General features: G+C 43.5%; 1 protein-coding gene across 4 annotated transcripts in view; it reads left to right on the top strand.

Annotated features, from left to right (window-relative positions):
• LOC119034451 (G patch domain-containing protein 2-like) overlaps positions 1–12,080 on the top strand; it is a 38,711-nt gene extending 26,631 nt beyond the window's left edge. Inside the window, exons 10-13 of one of the 4 annotated variants that reach the window (XM_037125474.1) lie at positions 2,068–2,118; positions 2,385–2,467; positions 8,086–8,178; positions 10,725–12,080. In XM_037125474.1, coding sequence (XP_036981369.1) covers positions 2,068–2,118; positions 2,385–2,467; positions 8,086–8,178; positions 10,725–10,735 — 238 coding nt within the window. In that variant the 3' untranslated portion in view covers positions 10,736–12,080. Of the gene's footprint in view, positions 1–2,067; positions 2,119–2,384; positions 2,468–8,085 lie in introns of all 4 variants that reach the window. The other 3 variants (XM_037125475.1, XR_005079568.1, XM_037125473.1) reach the window with 3 other exon arrangements.
• Positions 12,081–20,699: the final 8,619 nt, after the last annotated feature.

Genomic DNA, 20,699 nt, shown 5'->3' with positions numbered 1-20,699 from the left:
TTGATGCTAAGTGATAAAGGCTGTGCGAGGTTGCATGCTGTTTATCCTCGTGTCGGGCGCGTGAATAGGCGCGATGCTTTGTGGGATTTGGCTGTAATGCTCGGGGCCGGTGGCCACGTTAAAATGCATAACCGCCTCCCACCTGAGGCGGGCAGCAGCAGCTTTTATCTATTGACTTATTTATTTCTAAATGACACTTGCGCTGTGAGATAAATCATAGTCTTACGCCACTCCCTTCCCAGTTTTCATTTTAATTGTGAGATCTCGGTGTCAGCAGTTAGTATATTGGTGTGAGTGGCCTATTGATTATTGATTTGGAGCTATTGATTATGTTCCCTGGAGAACCTAATCCTTTCTGATTCATTTGAATACCTCTATTAATCTTGAGATCCTGCTCACACCTGAAGCGCCGTGTACCCTAATGAAAATAGATGGCCATTTTGTAGCTGCAGCTCCTCACTCCTCTTTTGATTTATTATTTTTAATTGATATATTTGCTTTTGGATGTGGGCACCAAAATTACAATTGACCCTGTGTCAGTGCTGTTTTACTCTGTGCCCTAAGGGACTGCACTGCATTTAAAAGTGTCTCATACGACCTGAAAAATCCATCTTGGAGACTTTTTCCTCCGTGTCCTTGTGTCTTTGATAGAATTTAGTTGTCGCTGGCCGTCTTCATTACATATGTCTTGTTTTTTCATTGCTCATTGCCTCTGAGTCAATCTTTGTTTTCTCATCACAGTTTGTGTAGATTTAGGGACAAAACAACTGGCCAACATCTGTCGCGTTGTTAAAACTGATGAAGTAACAGATGCTAAATAATAAAAACAGTGTTGTGCATTTTTTTACAACTTCCCTCAGTTTTACACTGAGCCATGTAACATGCTTATAAAAAGCCTTTGGGTTCTGCTCGCAGATGAATGCCGGTGTTTTTCCTTGGTTAATGAGCCAGCTGATGGTATTCTCATGTTTGATTAGCATTGTGCTGAGCATCTCCGTGGGCTCCTGGCGGCCCCAGAGCGGCTCTGCCTCTCAGTTCTCAGCTCTGGGCGGCAGGGGAGGGCCCTCGCCTCCCTCCAGGCTGCAGGGGCCCCCGGAGTGCCTCTGCCTCAGTGTAATGAGGGAAGAGATGGAGGGATGGACCTCCACACATTAAGACCAAATGCATCAGGGTATTACTTTTAATACCGCAGGCGTGCCTCGTGAAATAATGCGACGTTTAAACGCGGATCGATTTTGGAATTAAAAAGTTAGTTTGCAAAGATTTACTGTGGGGAGTTCAATGCCTGAGCTCTTTATCAGGGGCGCAAATGGCTGGTTATGTGCTGTCCGACAGAGGTACGATTGAGGGATCGATAGGCGCGTGATTTACTAACTGGAGTACAGGTAATCAATAAGTATAAAAGTAAATGAAATATGCATTACTGGGATTTTATTAGAGAGGGGTAGCAGGGAGAGAATAACGGTCAGGCCATTTATTTTTATATCTATTGATTATACAACATAGAGACTTCGCTCAAAGCGTGCCCTGCACAGCTCTCGACACCCCGTGCCTGCACACCCGTCATGTGATTTATGGGTGTTGAGGTCATGGAACACGCTGCCTGTTAAAAGGCTGCCCTGACGGGGCCTTATTGTAGCAGCATGTGCCTTTTAGGGCTGTGAGCCTCGAGTAACCTGCGGTCCTTGATGAGCCGGGCTGGTTAACAAGGAGCTCTCTTCTGTTGCAGTCTGTCATGGTTAGAACAAGACACCGTATCGTTCTTTAAATCCCCTCTGAGATGAGTCTAGTTTTGTGTCACAAGCGTAAAGATTTTACCTTAAATCTTTTCTGTCACCATATCTAGATACCCCCCTGCTCCTCCTCGCACCACACTACTCGGCCACATCAGCTGCTCCCACACATCCCCAGTGATGGAACGGACCTTGACCTTAACTTTACATCTTCGAAGTCAGGGCTATTAAGCTGTTGGGGGTGGGGCTGGGGGGGCTTTTCCTATTTCAGGGCTCCTGACATATGACACAGGAGGCACAGAGCAGGTGTAATTTGTTTATGTGAACTCTGCAGTGACTCAGCCACGTGCACCCCGGCACCTCTCCTCATCGAATATTCTCTCAGGTGAAAATCTGTATAAATGAAGAAAAATTAAGAGGTGGCAAAATATGCATTAGACCGAGGCCAAAGCTAAGCTGCAGTGTTTGCAAAAAAAGCTAACGCTCGTGTTTATTGACTTTTATTGAATTATTGAATATCTACATGTTTATGTGTGTATTGTGACTTGGAGCTGCATCATCATATTTTGAGTAACATTTGTTCTGTGTGTGTGTGTGTGTGTGTGTGTGTGTGTGTGTGTGTGTGTGTTTGTGTGCGCGTGCGCCCACCAGGCAGACTAACGTTACTCCAGGACTGTTGTGCAGAGGAGACTCCAGGCGGAGGAGGGAAACTGAAGCAGTGTCCATCACATCAGGTAACACCGTCCACACATACTGATGAACATATGGCTCCCTCACCGCTCTCCTACTGTATAATATTATGATGATTAAACCTGCAGATTCAAAATCTAAAAAAATCGCAAAGAGAGAGCTTGAGGTGTCATTTTTGTGGTGTAAAAACTGGGAGACTGTCACTCCAATAAAATATCTCAACAGCTATTGGCTGGATCAGGAAATGTTTCACAGACATTCATGGATGAACCATACTGACTTTGGTGACCCAGTGATATTCCTCTAGTGCAAACTTGAGGTCAGAATGTGGTTTTAAGTAGAATATCTCAATAACTGTTAAAACAATTGCCATGAAATTTGTTATTATTCAGTCTAATTTGCTTGCAAACCCCCCCCAAAATAGTTTACTTCCTGACAATGCAGCTCCCAGAATATGTGCAATAGACTTTCACCAGTGAGTCCCCACTTTGCCCAAAAACATTGCATTCTGATGATGTCATGCATTTTTAATAGTCTCTTCCCTCAGCTCAAGGATTGTTTTAGAAACAGTACCATGAGTGGCCGCTGGGCAAAATTGAAAACAAGGATGAGCAGCGGCGCCGTATCATGTCTTAATGATATGTACATGATTACTGTTCAGTGTAGTAATATGTACATGATTACTGTTCAGTGCAGTAATATGTACATGATTACTGTTCAGTGCAATGTCACCAAATCCTGAGTTTGGTTTACTTCAATAAAATTCAACCTGGCTTGTTTAAAATTCCAGACTATTGTTAACAACTGATTAAAGGCTCACTAAGATGGTGCACATTGTATATACGTTATACCCAAATATTAAAATCAGATGAGTATTATAATGAGCTTGTTAGCATGCTGATCTTAGCATTTATCTCAGCGCACCTCTCTGCCTAGATCCATCTGACTAAACTGGCATGTCCTTACTCTTAGTCTGTAGATTTTTCTCATCCCACCAAAATGACAGAAATTGTTGGTGAGTGAGTTAACAGGGAAGACTTGGTGGCTTTGTTACGTTTGGAGCTTTCTGTTAAAAGCAAAAGAAGAGGAAGAGTGTGATGTGGAGTTCGTCCTATTGGAGGTGGCACCGAGCAGCAGCCGTTGTGTCTGTTTGGACCAGTGGAGCTGCCTTTTTTCATTAGACTCATGGCTCGGGGCCTTGTGTCTTTGCCGGATTGAAATCTGAATTGGTTTGTCCACCTTTTCTTCTGTGTCCCCGCTCCGTGCTCCACTCCTGCAGCTGCTGTTTGTCATTTAAATAACAAATGCCGGTGGTCCCCTGATTTAGTGAGGGGTGCAGGCCTCTGATGTATATTAATATTGCCGCACAGTGCACTGTACCAGGGTCCATCATTCATTCGGATAAAAGAGGTGGAATTTAAAAACAGCCAATGCTTTACTTGGATACAGATTGCATCCATTTATTGTATTGAGTGATGGAACGGCCGGCAACTCTGTCCTTCACCTCCAACCACTTCCCATAAAAGTAAAAAAAAGGATTCACCCCTGGCCCTTAAGGACCTCTCATACTCAACATGCGGAACGAGGGGCATTCCTCAGTTTCTCGACAGTTAACAGACCCGCAGTTTGTTGTAAAGAGGTGGAAACGTTTGTTAAAGTCTTAAACAAACATGAAAACTGATTCTTTTTCCACAGATGAAATCAATTATAATGGACATCCGTGCAAAACAAGTGCAAATTACAAATAAGCAATTATATGCTTTTACGTGTGCTTTGGTGTGAGTGACTAAAAGATTATCTTTCTCCCAAATTGCATAGGAGAGTCCCTGATTGGTACATTCCCCTCAGCCCTGTTCAGAGTGTTTGCCTGCTACTTGAGTCTAGTGCCCCCTGTCCACCATGATTTATCATGCATCCCATGTCGTCCAATGTCAGTTTCTGCAGCTGCAACTGCTCTGTATAAATCTTTACTTTGGCAGCCTGCTGCACCGTGTCTCTCCTCAGTAATCTCACCACCGCCAGGAGATGCACATTCACTCTGACAAGCTTTCACACTCTCTGTGTGCAAATCTTGGTTTGTTGCCATTCTGGCATAAATGTGCACAGAGACAAAATCAGATTCAGTGATTTGCTAAGTGGAGATGTTTTCTGGTAAACATCTTGTTTGCATGGAAAGATTGTTTAAGGATGGCGTGTTGCTCTTAGTGAACACGACAGCCGAGTCTTTGTTTGAGTTGGCCAGAGGAAGTGGATTGTTGTATGTGTTAGTGGTTGATTTGAAACTCTGTAATCAGGAGTGAAAATGGTCTGCGGCTGGAGGTGTCTTGCAGGGCTCTGTTGGGAATTACTGAGGCGGTACCCAGCTGTTGCTTTGTCTTCTTTCTTTACCCTTTTAGCACTTCCACGGCAGTGTTGAAGCTGGTTGTGAGAATAGAAAAAAAAAACAACACACAAGAACTTATCAAGCCAGGTATCTGTTTGGATTAGATGACCGCTCCATTTCTCAGCCTTAAATTGGCCATTTTCTACTTTTCACACCAGCATCAATCCAACAATCCAACTCAATCCAACAAGTCCTTACCAGATATAGAGCTTTCCCTCAAATGTTATCAGGTATGATTAAAAATACAGATTGAAATAGTCACTTTAACTGGATTTATTTGGATTTCGTCCATCATTTTCTACAAATATTGATATTTGTCCTTTGCAGTGAGTGAGTTATAGAAAATTACCCTGAAAATGAACTCATTCTACACACTCCACAAATTTCAGAGAGCTCTTCTTAAGGCAAAGATGAATCAGTAAGTGTAGAGATCCTGATGGATTTTAATAGCCTTGGCTGGTCTCACACACAGACTAATTAATTATTGCAATTTTACTCCTCCCCTGCTGTCTCCCATATTGCCCTTCATCTTTATCTCTTTAAAGGGATAATGGTAATAAACCCAAACTTGAACTTATTCAGTGTGCATCATTTCAGGGAGAGTTGAGGTAAATAGAAGTCGGCCTGATTGACCTCATCAGCGCGTTATTTCCAAATGCTGCCACATGTGTGCGTGCCCATGTGTAGGCCAGCACCTCGGTCAGCCCCGCCGCCTCTCTTCTCCCTTCTGTCTTCATGTGTCTCCTTGCCCGAGCAAGACGGCTGCGTGACAGATCACCTGCGTCGGAGGCCCGCCGTGTTCCTGCCCGGCGGTCCGGCCCCCTCTCATTAATGCCCAGGCTGGTGCGAGGGCCGTGTGGCAGCACAAGACAAATAACGCTACCACTCAGCCATCACTTCTGCTGACAGAAATGCAGCCCACCGCACTATTTCGCCCTCTCCGGCTCCACTCCGCACCCTGCTCGCGTCCTTCAAAAAGCCCCCTCCATCCCCTCCATCTCCACCTGCACCTGCCTGCGCTGCTCCACCAAACTTTCATGGTGGCTGTTTTTTTTTTTTTTGCTGTTGCTGGAGGCTGAGCTCAAACAGTGAAACCCACGCAAGCTGACACAGTGTACGGTGCCGCCTTTGTAACCACTCTAATTGTTTTCTGTTAGTGGAGATGGGTTTGTTTTTAGCAGCTCAGTCCGTCTTGACTTGTTTGTGCGCAAACCTTCTCGCCAGGAGGTCTGATTTGAATGTCCTATTTTTTTTTTTTTTTGTGTGCATGTATGCGTGCGTGAGAGAAGGAGAGCGAGCAGGAGAGAGAAACACAAAGGCTAATCATTAAAGAGCTATTCAGCCCTGTTCATTTAAGTGTGGGAATCAGCAGGCCCATTACTGTCAATGTGTAATTAGCTGATTAATAAACAGGGGGAAGGGGAGTGCTCCAGGAAGGCCTGTAATGATTGTTTTTAGAGAGCATCACATGAGAGCTTATTAAGATGGTAAGATGGTTCCATTCAACCTCCCATTATCACCCACAATAAATGCGTGTACTGTAATTCTCCCATTGACAGAAAACCTTTGCGTTGTAAGGTCTTTATTGACCTTGATGTAAAACCAGTTGAGTGTAGGTGTTCCGGACAAATGAAACGATCTGTTATTAAAAGCAGTTTGATGTGAGCGTTAACTCCTTTTTTTAATTCTTCCCTGGGATCATACATAATCTACAAAGAGGGCCTCATTTTAATGGGCTTTAGTATTTCAAAGCTTTATGTTATGTACCTCCTTCCTGCATACAATCAGGGGTTGAAATTAACTTGACAACCATTATAACATTACATTTACTCAAATACAGTTTTAAAGGTACTTGTACTTTATTTGAGTATGCCCAGTGCACTGAAACAGTAACTATTGTAAAAATTATAAAACACTAAAAAAATTTATATGCGTGAATATCAGACAATAAACACACCCGATATTGATTGATCTCAAATAGGCCAACCGATTTATCAGTCTGGCTCTAATAAATATATCAGTCACAGTCATACTTTTACTATTTATAGTTCTGTTAAGTCCTTTTTGTTGATAATTCTTCTGTACAATTTATAAAGGGGCATTTTTGAATTGTTGTATTGGTGCATTCACATAAAGATTGAGTACACCACCTTACAAGGAGTTAAACACTTTCCTTAAATGAGCACAGCCTTGATTCCTGTTTTATTTAAAGGGTTTAGTTCCTGTAAATGTCTGTTGCCATGATCACAAAGGAAAAACTGCTTAAATCCTGATCGTGACCTTGACCTAGAACAGAGTCTGGTATCCGCTATGCCTTGTGCATGTTAACACAGTCAGAAACTAAATGTTCCCAGCCATTTCTGTGTATGTCGAATATGAAAACTCCTGAATTTTGATCCAGGGCCTTTGACTATGTTTAACCTGAGTGTTTGGGTTGAACCGCAGCAACGGTTAGTCATCATTCCCTCAAGAAATATTAATCAATTATCTTGCCCGCCGGATCAGTTTGGGGAAGAAGTCATCTGGAAAGAGGCACAAGCAGATATAATGGGAACGAGCAAAAGCACATGCCAGTGAATGCTGTAATGCCTAATCCTTTGAGACAGCCCAGAGCCACAATGTCACTTCTAGTTCCCTTGTCCTGCTCTGCGACTGCCTCGCAAATGTCTTGTGTGACCGCCGCTAACTTTTTTTGGGGGTAGATCAGGAATTTATTTATCAAGCATGTTAGGGAGTGCAATTGTTTTAGAGTTCCTCTGTCTCTTGCAAAAATTGGCCCCGCTTTGCTTTCAGATATTTCCCTTCACTCGCAGACACAAAAAGCTTTAAAGGTGAGCGACATCAAGAGAAAGGGGATCTTTAAAAAGGGAGGTAGTCAGTGGGATGTGAACGTGTGATGAATGGAGTTGAAAACATACAGCTTCTTACTTCTTACACAGCATAACCGGAGGGGGGGAAGTTAAGCCATAGGAGCAGCACAGATTGGCCTTTTAATAACCATGTCCACAAGTCATATGGGGCCAAATTGGATTTGGCTCACTTGACCAAAACCTCATTAATATTTAACCTATTAGACGAGGATTGCTTCAAAGTTTTATTTTAATACACCTAAAACGGCGAGCGATCCAGGAGCCGCGGACTAAATTAAATTTTTATTTCAGAGCCCGTCCATTGAAACAGTCAAGGAAAATGTGATTTATGTGAGCATCTTTTACCGTTTGCTCTCAGTGTTGTGTTACATGGCCAGAATATGATATATGCTTTTCTTTCTCTCTGCAGCCAGCAATACATTTCACAAGGATCACCAGAGAGAGGGGGCACACGGAACCAGTAACACCTCGACCCTGGAGGCTGTAGGACCAACTGCATCAGGTTCATGCTCTTCTATTTCTGCCCAGCCTGAGAGTTTATCTTTCCTCCAGGCGGGACCATGAGGACACCTAAACAGGGCTGGACAAGAGTGTGCCAAAAGAAAAAAGCAATTGTGCTGGAGAATGAAAAGGCTCAAACTCCTCCTAATGCACAAGGAAAAACCTACAAAGCACATCATTATTCCTCAAATCAGCATGTTACTGCTAGAATCCAGTCTTTCCAGGTAGTATATTAAGCATGACAAATGTTAATGCAATCAAGCCTTGTTAAGCCTTCTCCTCAAGAAAGAAAGCAGCTTCAAGAGGCTCCTCGTTTCGACTCGAGACCCGGCGGCTCCTCCTGTTTCCACACACAGTCTCCAGGCCACCTGCTTCCACACAATCCGGCAATTATGTCCACTCTAGTAGCGCAGCGTTTGTCAGCTGGAACACTGGGAGGCTTGGTCAGGTGAGGCTAGGGGCGCGGGGAAGGGACAGTCTGCTCCACTCTATGGCTGTGCAGGAGCCGCACGTAGCTATCTCTGCGACGGGAGAGCATCAGAATGTTTAGCTACCACATGCTGCTGCAGGGTTCAGAGAGGCGACCACCGGTAGAGAGCCACACAAAGTACAGGCCTCCTATTAGCATGGATTTGAAAAGCTACAGTTTGTACAAAGGTGCTCATTAGCACAACACAGAGGGAGTGTAGTTGCGGTCCTCGGAGGGCCGCCTCTGTTCTCTTCAGCTTACCTTCCATATTCAAATGTCCCCCACCCCCTCCCCAAATGTGTTTAAGTTCAAGGCCAGCTGCAGATCTGTTTGAACAGGCTGTTTTTTTTTTTTCAGCAGTGGTGGATTAGTCGCTTTTTTTCGGAGTCATGCAGCAGAAGGGAGTCGGAGAAGCCGTTGGAGGCGAGAGAAGAGAGTCGCACAGTATCTTTTCACCTACCCTTGGGGTATACATTTCCCAGGCTCCCTCGGCATCAGATGCATTAAAAGATCAATGGCGGCATACAGTGAGATCAAACGCAACAGTGCACAGCAAGCTGGTAAACAAGCATTATTTTCAGGAAAATGCATTTTCATATACTGTAGGAATCAAGTGAAAAACTTTCCACTTGACCTGAACCATACAGGTGGAGCTGAGATATATTGATAATCCCTTTAATAGCTTTCGATTAAATATTGAAAAATTGGATAAAATGATCAACAGGATGTGAATAGATTGCAGTCTGTACATTATGATGTCTAAGTATTGGATTTAAGTATTACATTTAAGTTGTATGAGCTGAAAAGTGTAAACACACTTTGGTCCAAGAGCTTCAAGTCCAAACTGCTAACTGCGCAACTAACTGGGCTAACTAGCTGATGATGACAGATCAATCCACAATGGAAATAATCATTAATTTCAGGCCTGCATGTAAGTGACGAGATGAGTAATTAAAAAAAAAAAAAAAAAAAATCACAATTTATAGTAACTGCAGTTTTAACATCGCCTTTTCTCTGAGCAACACTGAAGTTAGAAATGTTGTCACAAGAAAAAAAAAAAAGTGTTGTGAAAAGGTATTGTAAGGTGAAATGAGTGAAACAGCTGAGTGAATTTGGCTGTGTGCAAAAGTTGAATGTCTTTGAAAAAAACAGGCATATCTCAAATCTTCCTATCGCTAAATGGCGCAGGTATGCACTTTCCATAATGATTGCAATATACATTTTTTGTGAAAATGAACTGAATATCATCAGCTCCTTACTGCATGTCTTCTCAGACACTTAAAGGCCTTATTTAAGAGAAGAATCGCATTTAGTAGAATGAGATTTGCCAATTAACGTGAGTTATATGTCTGCAATAATCCGTCTGAGAAGGCTTTATGTGATCATGTTGGCCAGGGATGACATTTATAAATGCAGTGTGTGCACACTCGTCTAAATGGATGCCTCACACAAGACATCCTGCCACAGGAATCAGTCAAAGTGTTGAGACAGAGCGCCCCCAGCCCGCCACACCCCTCCTCGCCAGCTACATCCGTTACTGCAGCTTGGCCGGGGGAGTCCAGCAGCGTCTCGGGCTCTTCCCACATGCCTGATTGATAGGAACAGCACATTAGTTGTAGTAGTAGTAATTAGAAGAAAAAGAAGCTGTTGATAAATACATCGATGGCTTCTTCAAGACGTATGCCCCTGAACACGCTGACAAATATCGACCGTGTAGTGTTTTAAGGAGAGCTTCTTGCTGTTGCCTTATCCGTCAGTTTGTGTTTTGATGCCAAGGCACTGACAAGGAGGCACGATGCATCAGTTCAGACACAGTTCCATTAGTAGCAGGAGGGGAAACCCCTCGCCTGCCTCGCTGGTAATTAGCAGTCACCATAATGACACCTCAGCCAGACTGTATGCCCCAAAATGATTTTCCGATGGCCAGGAAGTGGAGCAATGGCTTCCGTGCAGCCAGTCAATTGCCCTGTTACAGTTAAGGAATCCAGCAGGCTGGTACCACTCATATTTCATCCCAGGTAAAGATTACCTGTCAGGCCCATGGGAGATGTATTGATCTGTTTTCCTTTTTCCGCCAGCAATCACCTGACAAAGGCACCTAGGAGGCGAGTGAATGAGTGATGCCTGGTCTGTCTGCTCCAGCGTAGTGGCTTCTAGTGTCCACTGATGGGTGGAGAGGTGATGAGGATGAGGAAGAGATAATGCAGTCATAAACTCTGTTTGAACCTCCTCCGTATGCATGCAGGGCAGCCCCCTCGGCCCCCCAGGTCACAGGTCAGTGGGGAATTTGCTTCCTTTTTTTTTTTTTTTTGTCAGTGGCGTTTGTTCTCGCGGCGTAGTGTGTAGTGAAGACAGAAACACATGCAAAAGTGGTCTCTCTGGTTCCTGCTGACAAATGCATGTTGCGAGTCACCGTAGTTCAACTCACTTTGGGTTTCAAAAGTGATCCGGTTTGATCTTGGCACCCTTCTCTCAATGAAATCCAACCTTGTGTGGTCAGGGTTTCCTGTGGCTGTCAGTGTGGCTGCTGCACTCGCTATGATCAATATATTTTACATTATCTCATGTTTTTGTGGCAGCTAAAAGTATTTATATATTTGCCTTGTTCAATGGAATGTCAGACTTGATATTATCCACAAAGCCATGCATTTAAAGTGATTGCACTGTATAAACTGTGTAGTATTTATGATGTGATGCATAATTATAGGTCCATTAACCGAGGATTTAGGTTCTGAGGACATTAAATACATAAATTCAATTTCATGATAGATAGTAGAGTAGATATGTCTCTCTAATTTTTTACTGTCGTATTTTTTAATTTCATTTACAAGGATTTAAGTATATCTCCCTGATATCAGGGCTCTTAGGCAGCTAGCCACATTTGATACGTAGTACAAATAGCATCTTATCTCACAGGCTGTTATCTTTATATTTAATAGCAGTGGAGGCATGCCTAATTGCTTTGCAAATGATCTAAAGAGGATTACTCCTCACTTAAAAAGCCTGCACGGTGTTACTAGATGTTAAGAGAGACATTACAATGGTAGAATTCAATCGAAACCTGCAGTGCAGCGTTTATGCAGTAGCTCTGTTTTTCTACTATCATCGCCTGATGTCAAAACAACTGTCAACCGTCAGTATGAGGCAGATCCTCTGCTTCTGAATAAACTCTGTATGAACATGTTTATGTGCTATCGTGAATAAGAAGCTTTTTTAAGAAGTCCTGTAGAAGTGGCCATTTGTGTATTTTCAATGATATAAAAGGATTTCTTTTTTTTTTTCTTTTTTTTAAAGATGACGTAATGTCTTGCTTTGATGTAGGTCAAGTTGTAATCATTCCTCCATGTCATGAGTATTTATGGGAAAAAAACTGCAGTATGTATTTATTTCAAATACTGAATTTGTGTGCAATAAATGGGTTGTCATGACTGATACACTGACTTATATGTGATATTTTTCTTTTATTTGGGAGTATTATAGTATAGAGAGACAGGAAATACTGGGAGAGAGAAATTAGGTGATTAGATACCACAAAGACAAAGCTAGACATAACTAATGAACATTGTTAATGAAAAAAATCAAATGGCATCTGTAAATACATGTTGTTTTTTGTCCTCTGTTTCATTTATGCACAGAGGCTGCACTGCTGAGGGCTCAACTGTGCTTACACTTGCCAAGAGACATCAGTTTGCAAGTGTCCACCATGTTTTTTTCTTTACGTTTTGGCAACTGGAGTGCTTTGTGGTTTGGAGGTAGACATTTTTCACCTGGGATATTCAGACCTCTGACACTGAGTGAAACGCAGTGTAAGGCAGCGGTCACACATATGCAAAATCAACATTTCCCTCCCATCCAAGTCTATCCTATGCACAAAGAAATGCTAACATGCCGATACTGAACGCATTTTTTTTTTTTTTACCATTTTCACTATTTACTTCAGCCTGTTAGCATTGCTAACATTTGCTAAGTAGCGCTTAAACTTTGGCTGCAGATGTGATTAGTGCGCCATGAAACGTCAAAGGTTCACCAAAATTATTTCAATTTATCCTCAGGGGAACATGAATGCTTGTACCAAATGTGGTAATCCATCTAGTAGTTGTCATTCAAAACCACAAATGGTGGCAAAGAAAAGGTAATTATTATTCATCCTCAGGGGAGCAAGATTCCATCCAGTAGACTTTGAGATTTCAGTCTGGACCAAAGGTTTGGACATATGGACTGAACGACCATCCATAGAGCTGCCACTGGAGTGACACAAGCCCCACGATATTTGACAGTGGTCCGGGTGAATACAAATGTTCATGTGGCAGACAGAGAAAATACTCCCTCGGCTGATGGAGATTATCAGTAGATCCCCCACTGTTAATCTTGCGGCTGAATGCTGAAGATGGTGGTAGTCACTTTGCCACGTGTTGAGAGTCGGCGCAATTCTCTCCGCTCACCGGTGGTCCACGGTTACAAATCACATCATCAGCTGTCTGAACACCCACAGCCACCTCTTCTCCACCAGATTGATGGTGAAATGGAGGAAAAATCAATGGCTTCCTCTCGTCAGAAAGAGCCAGCTCTGTCATGTTTGGGAGTTTGATGTTACCCTCTCTTACTCTCTCTCCACTATGGGAAATTGAAAGCTGAGTTTGAACAAGCTGACAGACGTGAACAGACTGGAGTCTCTTAAGTCGATACAATGACCGATTTCAGTCTGCTGCTTTACTCGTGAGGTTATCAGTTCTGCCTTTTATAAAAGACACCCGAGACGATCACAGTATTCGGCTCGGGTTGGTTTAGTTTCAGCTAAATGAGAGTTAGCCTTCAAACTGACTTGTGAGCTCCGGTGTAGGTGACCCTGTGAGCAACAGCAGTCAGTTTTCTTACCAGTCAGCCCCTCAGGAGTCCCCCTTCCATCACTTCATCCTTATCACCACTGTGACACACTGCAACTGTGAAGCAAGGTTTCCATTCACTGGCTGCTCCGAAATGAGCAAGCATCACTGAGCTTTTTCACTCCGACACATATCCCCCCCACCTAATGGGAAATTCAAATATCACATATCAGCTGAATGCAATATTCACTTAGCGAGAGATAACACTCCGCTTGATGTGTCTCATGTATCCGGTTCAGAATAGGCACGGCTCAGTCTCTGACACCAGATCTGACTGTGAAACTTGGTGTATAAATTCCATCTGACGCTCCTGGGCGCACCCTGTTCACTCACTCTGTGCTTTATTGGCGTGCATGTGTTGATCCTCTTGTGTATTTGAGGGAGAGCAGATTCCCCGGGCATCTGTGCTTGTCCTGCTGCTCCTCCTGTGTCTTTACACCGGCACCATCCCTTTTCATTTCTGCTGGCATTCTAATCAGAGCGTTACGAGCTTCAGTGGGTGAAGTACGCAGAAAGTTGTGTTTCCTGACAGCCAATAAAAACCGTATAATCTCCCTGATTCAAGTGGCCCATTTAAAAAAAAAAATACTAACTAGTGCTATCACTCAGACCACCCCCTTCCCTTTTTCTTTAATGCCCTTTTTTATTTAATATATAGCCCATGAAAAATGAGAGACTCCCGCTTCGCCGTGTAGATATTTTGTTGCTGATGATGCGAGACGAATTTCCATCACAGCTTTGTTTCCAGCGGGTGAGCGGATAATCTTTTACAGCGCAGGGAGGGAGGGCACCACTCCCATCAATCTCCGGGGCTTATAGCTGCAGCATGGTTGCCTTACCTGACCAGAACGCCTGCATCGCACCACCAATGGCGGGCCCACTCAGGGTCAGGAGCCACCGGGGGGGACGTAGCCGCACCGGAAGACGGAGCAGCCACCTCCCAAACCCTCCTTAACCTGCTTCACTTCTGTTCCATTATTCCTGTCATTGTTATTATGTCATTTTTCTAACAAGGCGGTCACGTCTGAGAGAGCAGCATTGCTTTCCCGCTGACAGCCCTGTGAAACTATGTTTGCAGCGAGGGCCTCAGCTGCTCCTCTTGCCGACACAAAGCTGCTCCAGAGGTTTCACCCCTCCGTGCTTCTCAGCCATGTGCATTGTGTGTCGCAAAGCAAAAGGTTTCAGTTTTAGTCGTGGCATCTTGCCCAGGCAGCCTCTTGAGGGGGGCCCCTGGTGGCCCCCGGGGCCAGTGTAGTGGCTGGCAGGCGTGGAGCTTGCTGCTCTCTGCACCCCGCTGCCCTGGCAATCGCCTGCTGCACAGCTCTTCCCGTGGAGACAATGCTGCTCTGATTGACAATAATGGGAAGTGGCAGAATCGATGGGAGACAAGAGAGGGGTGTGCGTGAAATTCTCCTGGAGCTTCCAGTCACAGACCAGGGGCTCTGGCACCACTCACCTGTCATCCCCGCAGCACCAGGATTAGAGCCTGTGACAGCAGGAGCAGCCTGAAGAGAAAGATCCTGTGGTTGTCATCACCACTGACAGTCTGGAAATGGTGCCTCTCCTGCACACTTAGACTACATTTATGTTCTGTGGTCCATGGGATTTCTATCAGAGCAAAATGCAAGGGTGGCAAACATCTTAATCTGCAGACGAGAGAAATCATTCTCACTTCAGATTGAGACGAGATAAAATTACCCGACACAAGAGCACAAGACATAGAATCAACTGAAAGTAGTGGATGGCATGGCCTCTAATGAGCCATTTAAGTGAGTGCTTTCAAAAAGTATCACATTTCAAGGATTAAAATAGCAGTTCACCTTGTGCTTGGGATGTACTGTGTGTGTGTGTGTGTGTGTGTGTGAGTGTGTGTGTGTGCTGCTGCAGCGGATGGAGGGCATGTGTCGTGACAGGAGGGGCACTCCATTCTCTAATTGATCGGCAAAAGATGCACATGAAGAAGACGTTAGAGCAAAATGAAGTCATAACAGTGGATTGAGACATTTATTAAGTCAGACGAAAGGCCCTCAGAAACGTTGAGATTGTTTATTGATTTTTGTGTTTTGGCTGGCTGCGCAGGAGTAATCGCTCGTGCTGCTGCCACGGAGGCTACGGGGCTCGAGTGCAGCCAAATGTTCAGGTGGAGGCTCTGACTTCCTCCTAAAGGAGGCAACTTTAGCAGCAGAGCACAGAGCCTTAATTATGACTGCAGTTGTTAACCCATTTTTATAAAGGTCCTGACCTGGAACGCCTACAGTCAGTTAGCTGAGAAAGACATATATTACTGATATGTTGGCTGGTGCTAAAGGTAGTATGACGGTACTTGACTGATTGTACTTCATATCGTGTCCTTTCATCAGATTGCACTTTACTGTTTTTTGGGGGATTCAGTCTCTTGAAGGCCGTGTTAAAAAATAATATCAGCACAGCAAATTTGGATGACCGGGTTCCTACATGCACACCTCACCTCAGCAGGACCTGCTGGCAAATGAGCTCATGACTTTTGTGTCACTACATGTACGAAATGTTTTCAATAAAACCAAATACAACTTACGCTGATCATACAATTATAATTTCAATATCCTTTTAAAAGCTTTTTCCCACCCAACAGCAGCATTATTTTAAATTTCATGAATGAACACAAACATACATAAAACCAAACAAATTTATGAAAACATATCAGTATCAATACAAAACACAACTTTTACACTGCTGTGTATAATAGTAATATCAATAAAGCAGTAAAGCTGTACTGCTTGAAAGATGAGACGGAAACAACAACAGCTACTACCCCTGCCTGCCCACTGCTCCCTGGGGATGGGTTAAATACCAGATCCACTATGTTGAACATTGCATGATTTGTGAAAAATAAATCAACACTTTTGTGCAGTTTCTAACAATGTAATGAAAATCAGTGGTGATGCATGACGCTGGCTATAAAAGAAAAGTTTAAAAAGTACAAAATCATATTTTTGTCAAAGTCAATATATCATTAGAATTAAAATAGTACCTTGGTAAAAGTGAAAGTCATCTATATGAACATTGCTTGAGTTGACCAAATATTTGCCAGGCTGTTTATTGGATCAGATATTCAGCATTTTTCTGATTAAAGGAGTTGTTTAATTTCTTTTCCCTCTCGTTTTCTTAACTATTTGTCAATGCCACTTTAGGCTCTGGGATATTGATATCATAGCTGTTTCATTTTTTTTTTTCTGACATATTTTAGACTCAGTGAAGAAACTGACTGGGGAATATTTGACATTTTAGTTGGTAAATGATGATAATTGTTAGTTGTCACCCTTTATTAAATAGTTCAGCATATTATTAACCGTGCACCACAGCTGGACTGCTAATATTTCTTCCTCTGCCAACAAACAAAATAAAAAATGATTTCACTGCTTCACAACTGTCCCACTGCACACGTGTGCCTTTGTGCGTGTGTGCTGAGTGGTGGTGGTGAGTGTTAGGTAGAGTTCAACCATACTGGTGACATCAATCTGCCTGTTCTTTATTAGACGGAGCAGTGAGGTGTAACTGACTGCATTGTCCACAGATGGACTGGGGCCCATAGCACACGGGACCCTGGTCAGCCACCCTGACAATACAATCAATAACCACACACTCATTATGGGAGCCCTGCCTGCCTTCTCCTGCCTTCCTGCCCCACAGAGCCTCCCTCCATGCTTCACCCCATCTTTAACTCTCTCCTCGCTTTACTCTCACTATTTCAATCTTCCTGCATTTTCAGAAATGTCTGACCCTCCTTTTGCTCTGTGCATTACTTTTGAGTTTGCAAGGCACGTTGCTTTTCTCTCAAATTATATCAGAAAGCTGAAACAGGATCAGGTGAGGGGACATTTAGACGTCCCAGCTACTCAGGCTGCGGCACTCAGTAGTCGGGCTGGACAGTAGTGGATGACAGTGATCCAGCTTGGAGCCTCGGGCCTATAAATGGTAATGCCCTCCACTTGCCTTCCTCATAAAGCATAATAAAAGGAGGTTATAAATCCTACCAATTAGCTGCGTCCATCAGTCGCCTTAATTGGAGTGTCGTGACTGGCTAGGGGATGACCTTGTGTGCCAGAGAGCCAAGACAGACGAGGGGGCCAGGGGGGGAGATCTATGTGGATACGGAGGACTTGGGCCTCTTTAAATCAACTGTATCTAACAGGCCATACTGTAGTTAAGGGTCGAGCCATATGGTGGCAAAACGTTTATGCTGACAGGTAGCGTTGGTGTCGTCAGCATAAATGTGTGGGGTTTTTAAACGTGTACGAATAAGCTTCAGGCCAATACTTTGGTTAGAAATTTAGAATGGAAAGCACATGTTAAACAGTGAGTCGACTGAGAGATAAGTTTTGTACCTGTATCTGAGGAACAGCGTGTTTAATTTGCACTGAAGAGTGTGGTGACATAAAATGCAAGTAGAACATCAAACATGCCAATTCTGAACAAAACTATTTCCCAAAGCACAAAGTTCAGAGCACCAGGGGCATGTCGGTGTTTTCACTGCTAGTAAGGGAGCTCTGGACAGGGACCAGTCAAGGCTAACTGGTTAGCATGCTATCTTCAGTAGATTTCTCTGCAAAACAACACATAGACATCATAACCTCATAACTGCTGCTTCATTTTTTAAATTTTTTTAACTGAAGTTCTTACAAACTGCGAACATTTCATGTTATAATATGATATTGATCCACTTTTCTCTTCTGGTGTGGCAGCAATATGCTTCTATACACAACAAAGGTGTCACTTCTCCCATTAATACAGCTTTCTATGTTCAGTTTCTAGGCTGTTATCCTACTGCTACTGGAGATAAAACATTCTCGATATTGTGTAGTAGAGTAGAGAGCTGAAATACTTGTATTTGATTAAACACATTTACTGTGAACTTTAGTGGTGAAACAACTGACATGAAGGAGGAAATAATTTAACTTAATTGAACACTGTGATTATAGAATCAATATGGCTGACAAAGCGCTGTATCCACAGATGCACAGGCATCCCCTTTGATCAGTGGACACAGGTGTTCTGGGTTCAATAGGCTCCACTCATCCTGTAGTGCAGCGGCTCGTTCTTTCTTCCCCTCAGCGCAGCAGTTAAATCTACCCTAGGTCCTCCTGTGGGCCTGGCCATCACACCTTTCCTCTCAACACCTCGGTCAAGCGCTCTCTGTGGCCACTCAAACCTGAGACCTCAGCTTCCGCTCTCACTACGAGCACCCACTATCTCATGACACCGCTCTCCCCGAGAGGAAACACTGAACCCGTTTGTCTGTGGAGAGCTCCGTGTGCAGATGCAGACGTGTTACACTGCTCTCTCTCTCTCTGCTCCGGTCCCTCCACCTCGGGATTAGGCAGTAAAGACCAGTTAACCAAGCAGCTGTCGGAGAAGAGTTTCTCTCTGGCTGACTGAGGGCTGCCGACAGTTGTTTCCTTTCTCTCTTACCGTCCGGAGATAATTCAGTCAACAGGCTTTGAACTGCAGATAAGGGAGGAAGAGGATGATCCGGGGGCGGGCCTGCTGTATATGGGGCAGGGGTAGAAGGGCAGTACAGGGAACAGGGAAGCATGGGCAGGTGTATGGGAATTGGAGAGGGCCAAGTAAGATAAGAACTAAGACAGATGCAACTGACCAATTTACAGTATTAGTTTTATATGGTTTAAAATGGATGTAGATTTTTTTTGCACTCACAATATGACCTCTTATCTTCTAATGCTGGCATGAGTACATGAGAACTCGATTTGAACATGTGACTATGTGATCAAACAGACCAAATTCAGTATTAAAAGTTTCCTATTTTGGACAGGGTGCACTTATGTAATTGCTGAAATGATGGATCCACGCTAAATAATGCTCATCGTTATCACCAGACATTACTCGATCTAATGTTGCAGCCAGAATGCCATCATGTAACAGGGGCCAGATAAGGTTAAATTTGGGTGTCATAGCTCTTTTTATCTTTTAAGTCAGTCATAGGAACTGATCTTGCATCGTTTCTACAAAACAAGGTGACACTTTATTTTCTGTTTGCTTTGACCATGGGGCATGACTTTGGAAATTACATAAAATACCCATCCCAGTAGGCAATAGGTCATTTGAGGACAGCCAAGAACAAGCGCTTGGCCACAGGTCCCACTGATCTCCCTCCCTCCTGTTGTCCAGCAGACCACAAGGGCTACAAAAATGTCTGTCAGCGTAAGTGACACGTTATTATTTTCTAACTGTATTTTTAGTGGTTGTCTGGTGTTAATGGCTTGTGCTTGCGTTTTTTTTTCATGGTCGGTTTTAAAAGACAATCAGCCAGCGGCGGAGCCGATGCAGCTGATTGTGGGCAGTAGTTGTCCTGGTAAACACACTGTCACTTTGGCTGGCACAGCTGCAGTGTCTCTGGTCTTGTTATGTATGGATAGGCTCTGTGATGGAGCTGTGGCAGGGCAGCCCACCAGCAGCAGAGCCCAGAGATACTGCAGTGGCTCCAGAGGACGCGTAACGCAGAGAGGAGCAGAAGTACAGGACAGAGGCAGAAGGAAAACCCGAGATGGCAGGTTAACAAGAGGGATGCATTTTGGTCATTTTGCTAACACAGTCATGTACCTTGAAAAGTCATGGAACTTTAAAAATCTTGTTTTCCTGGAAAGTCATGGAATTATAAAAAAAATCGTAACTATTTTTCTATTTGGGCTTCCTCTCTCCCTCCATGTAGCTGAAATTTTGTTTGAATCTGGTGTGTTTGATTAACAAGCGTACAGTCAAACTTTGGTTAGAAACGGAATAAGAGACTGAGATCTAAGCTTTTCAAAAAATGCTCAGGATATCTGATCCAAATACAGGTACACAAAGCACTAGGTAATACCAGCACTCACTGCAGCCGCTGTAAAACTTTGGGCACTTATGACCCACTTTTGAGTTGACAATGCAAAAAGAATCCATCTATAAAGAAAAATGTTAAGAGACAATTTTTACATAGCAGTTTAAGCTTAAGATATGAGATTAGTTAAGACTTCAGCGATCCCTAACCTGGGAAACTCACTTGTTGCAGCAGCTCAAATGCCAGAAGCAGAGGGGAAAAGTGACTGAATGATATAAATTAAACAAGTCAATAATAGAACAAAAGAAAAAATGAAATAACAATACTATAAACTGTATACCCTTAGTTCACATCAGATA

Source organism: Acanthopagrus latus, chromosome 16 (genome assembly GCF_904848185.1).
Source record: "Acanthopagrus latus isolate v.2019 chromosome 16, fAcaLat1.1, whole genome shotgun sequence".
Classification (NCBI taxonomy): Eukaryota; Metazoa; Chordata; class Actinopteri; order Spariformes; family Sparidae; genus Acanthopagrus; species Acanthopagrus latus.
Note: the sequence above shows the minus strand (reverse complement) of the source record. Positions and strands in the feature narration are given on the sequence as shown.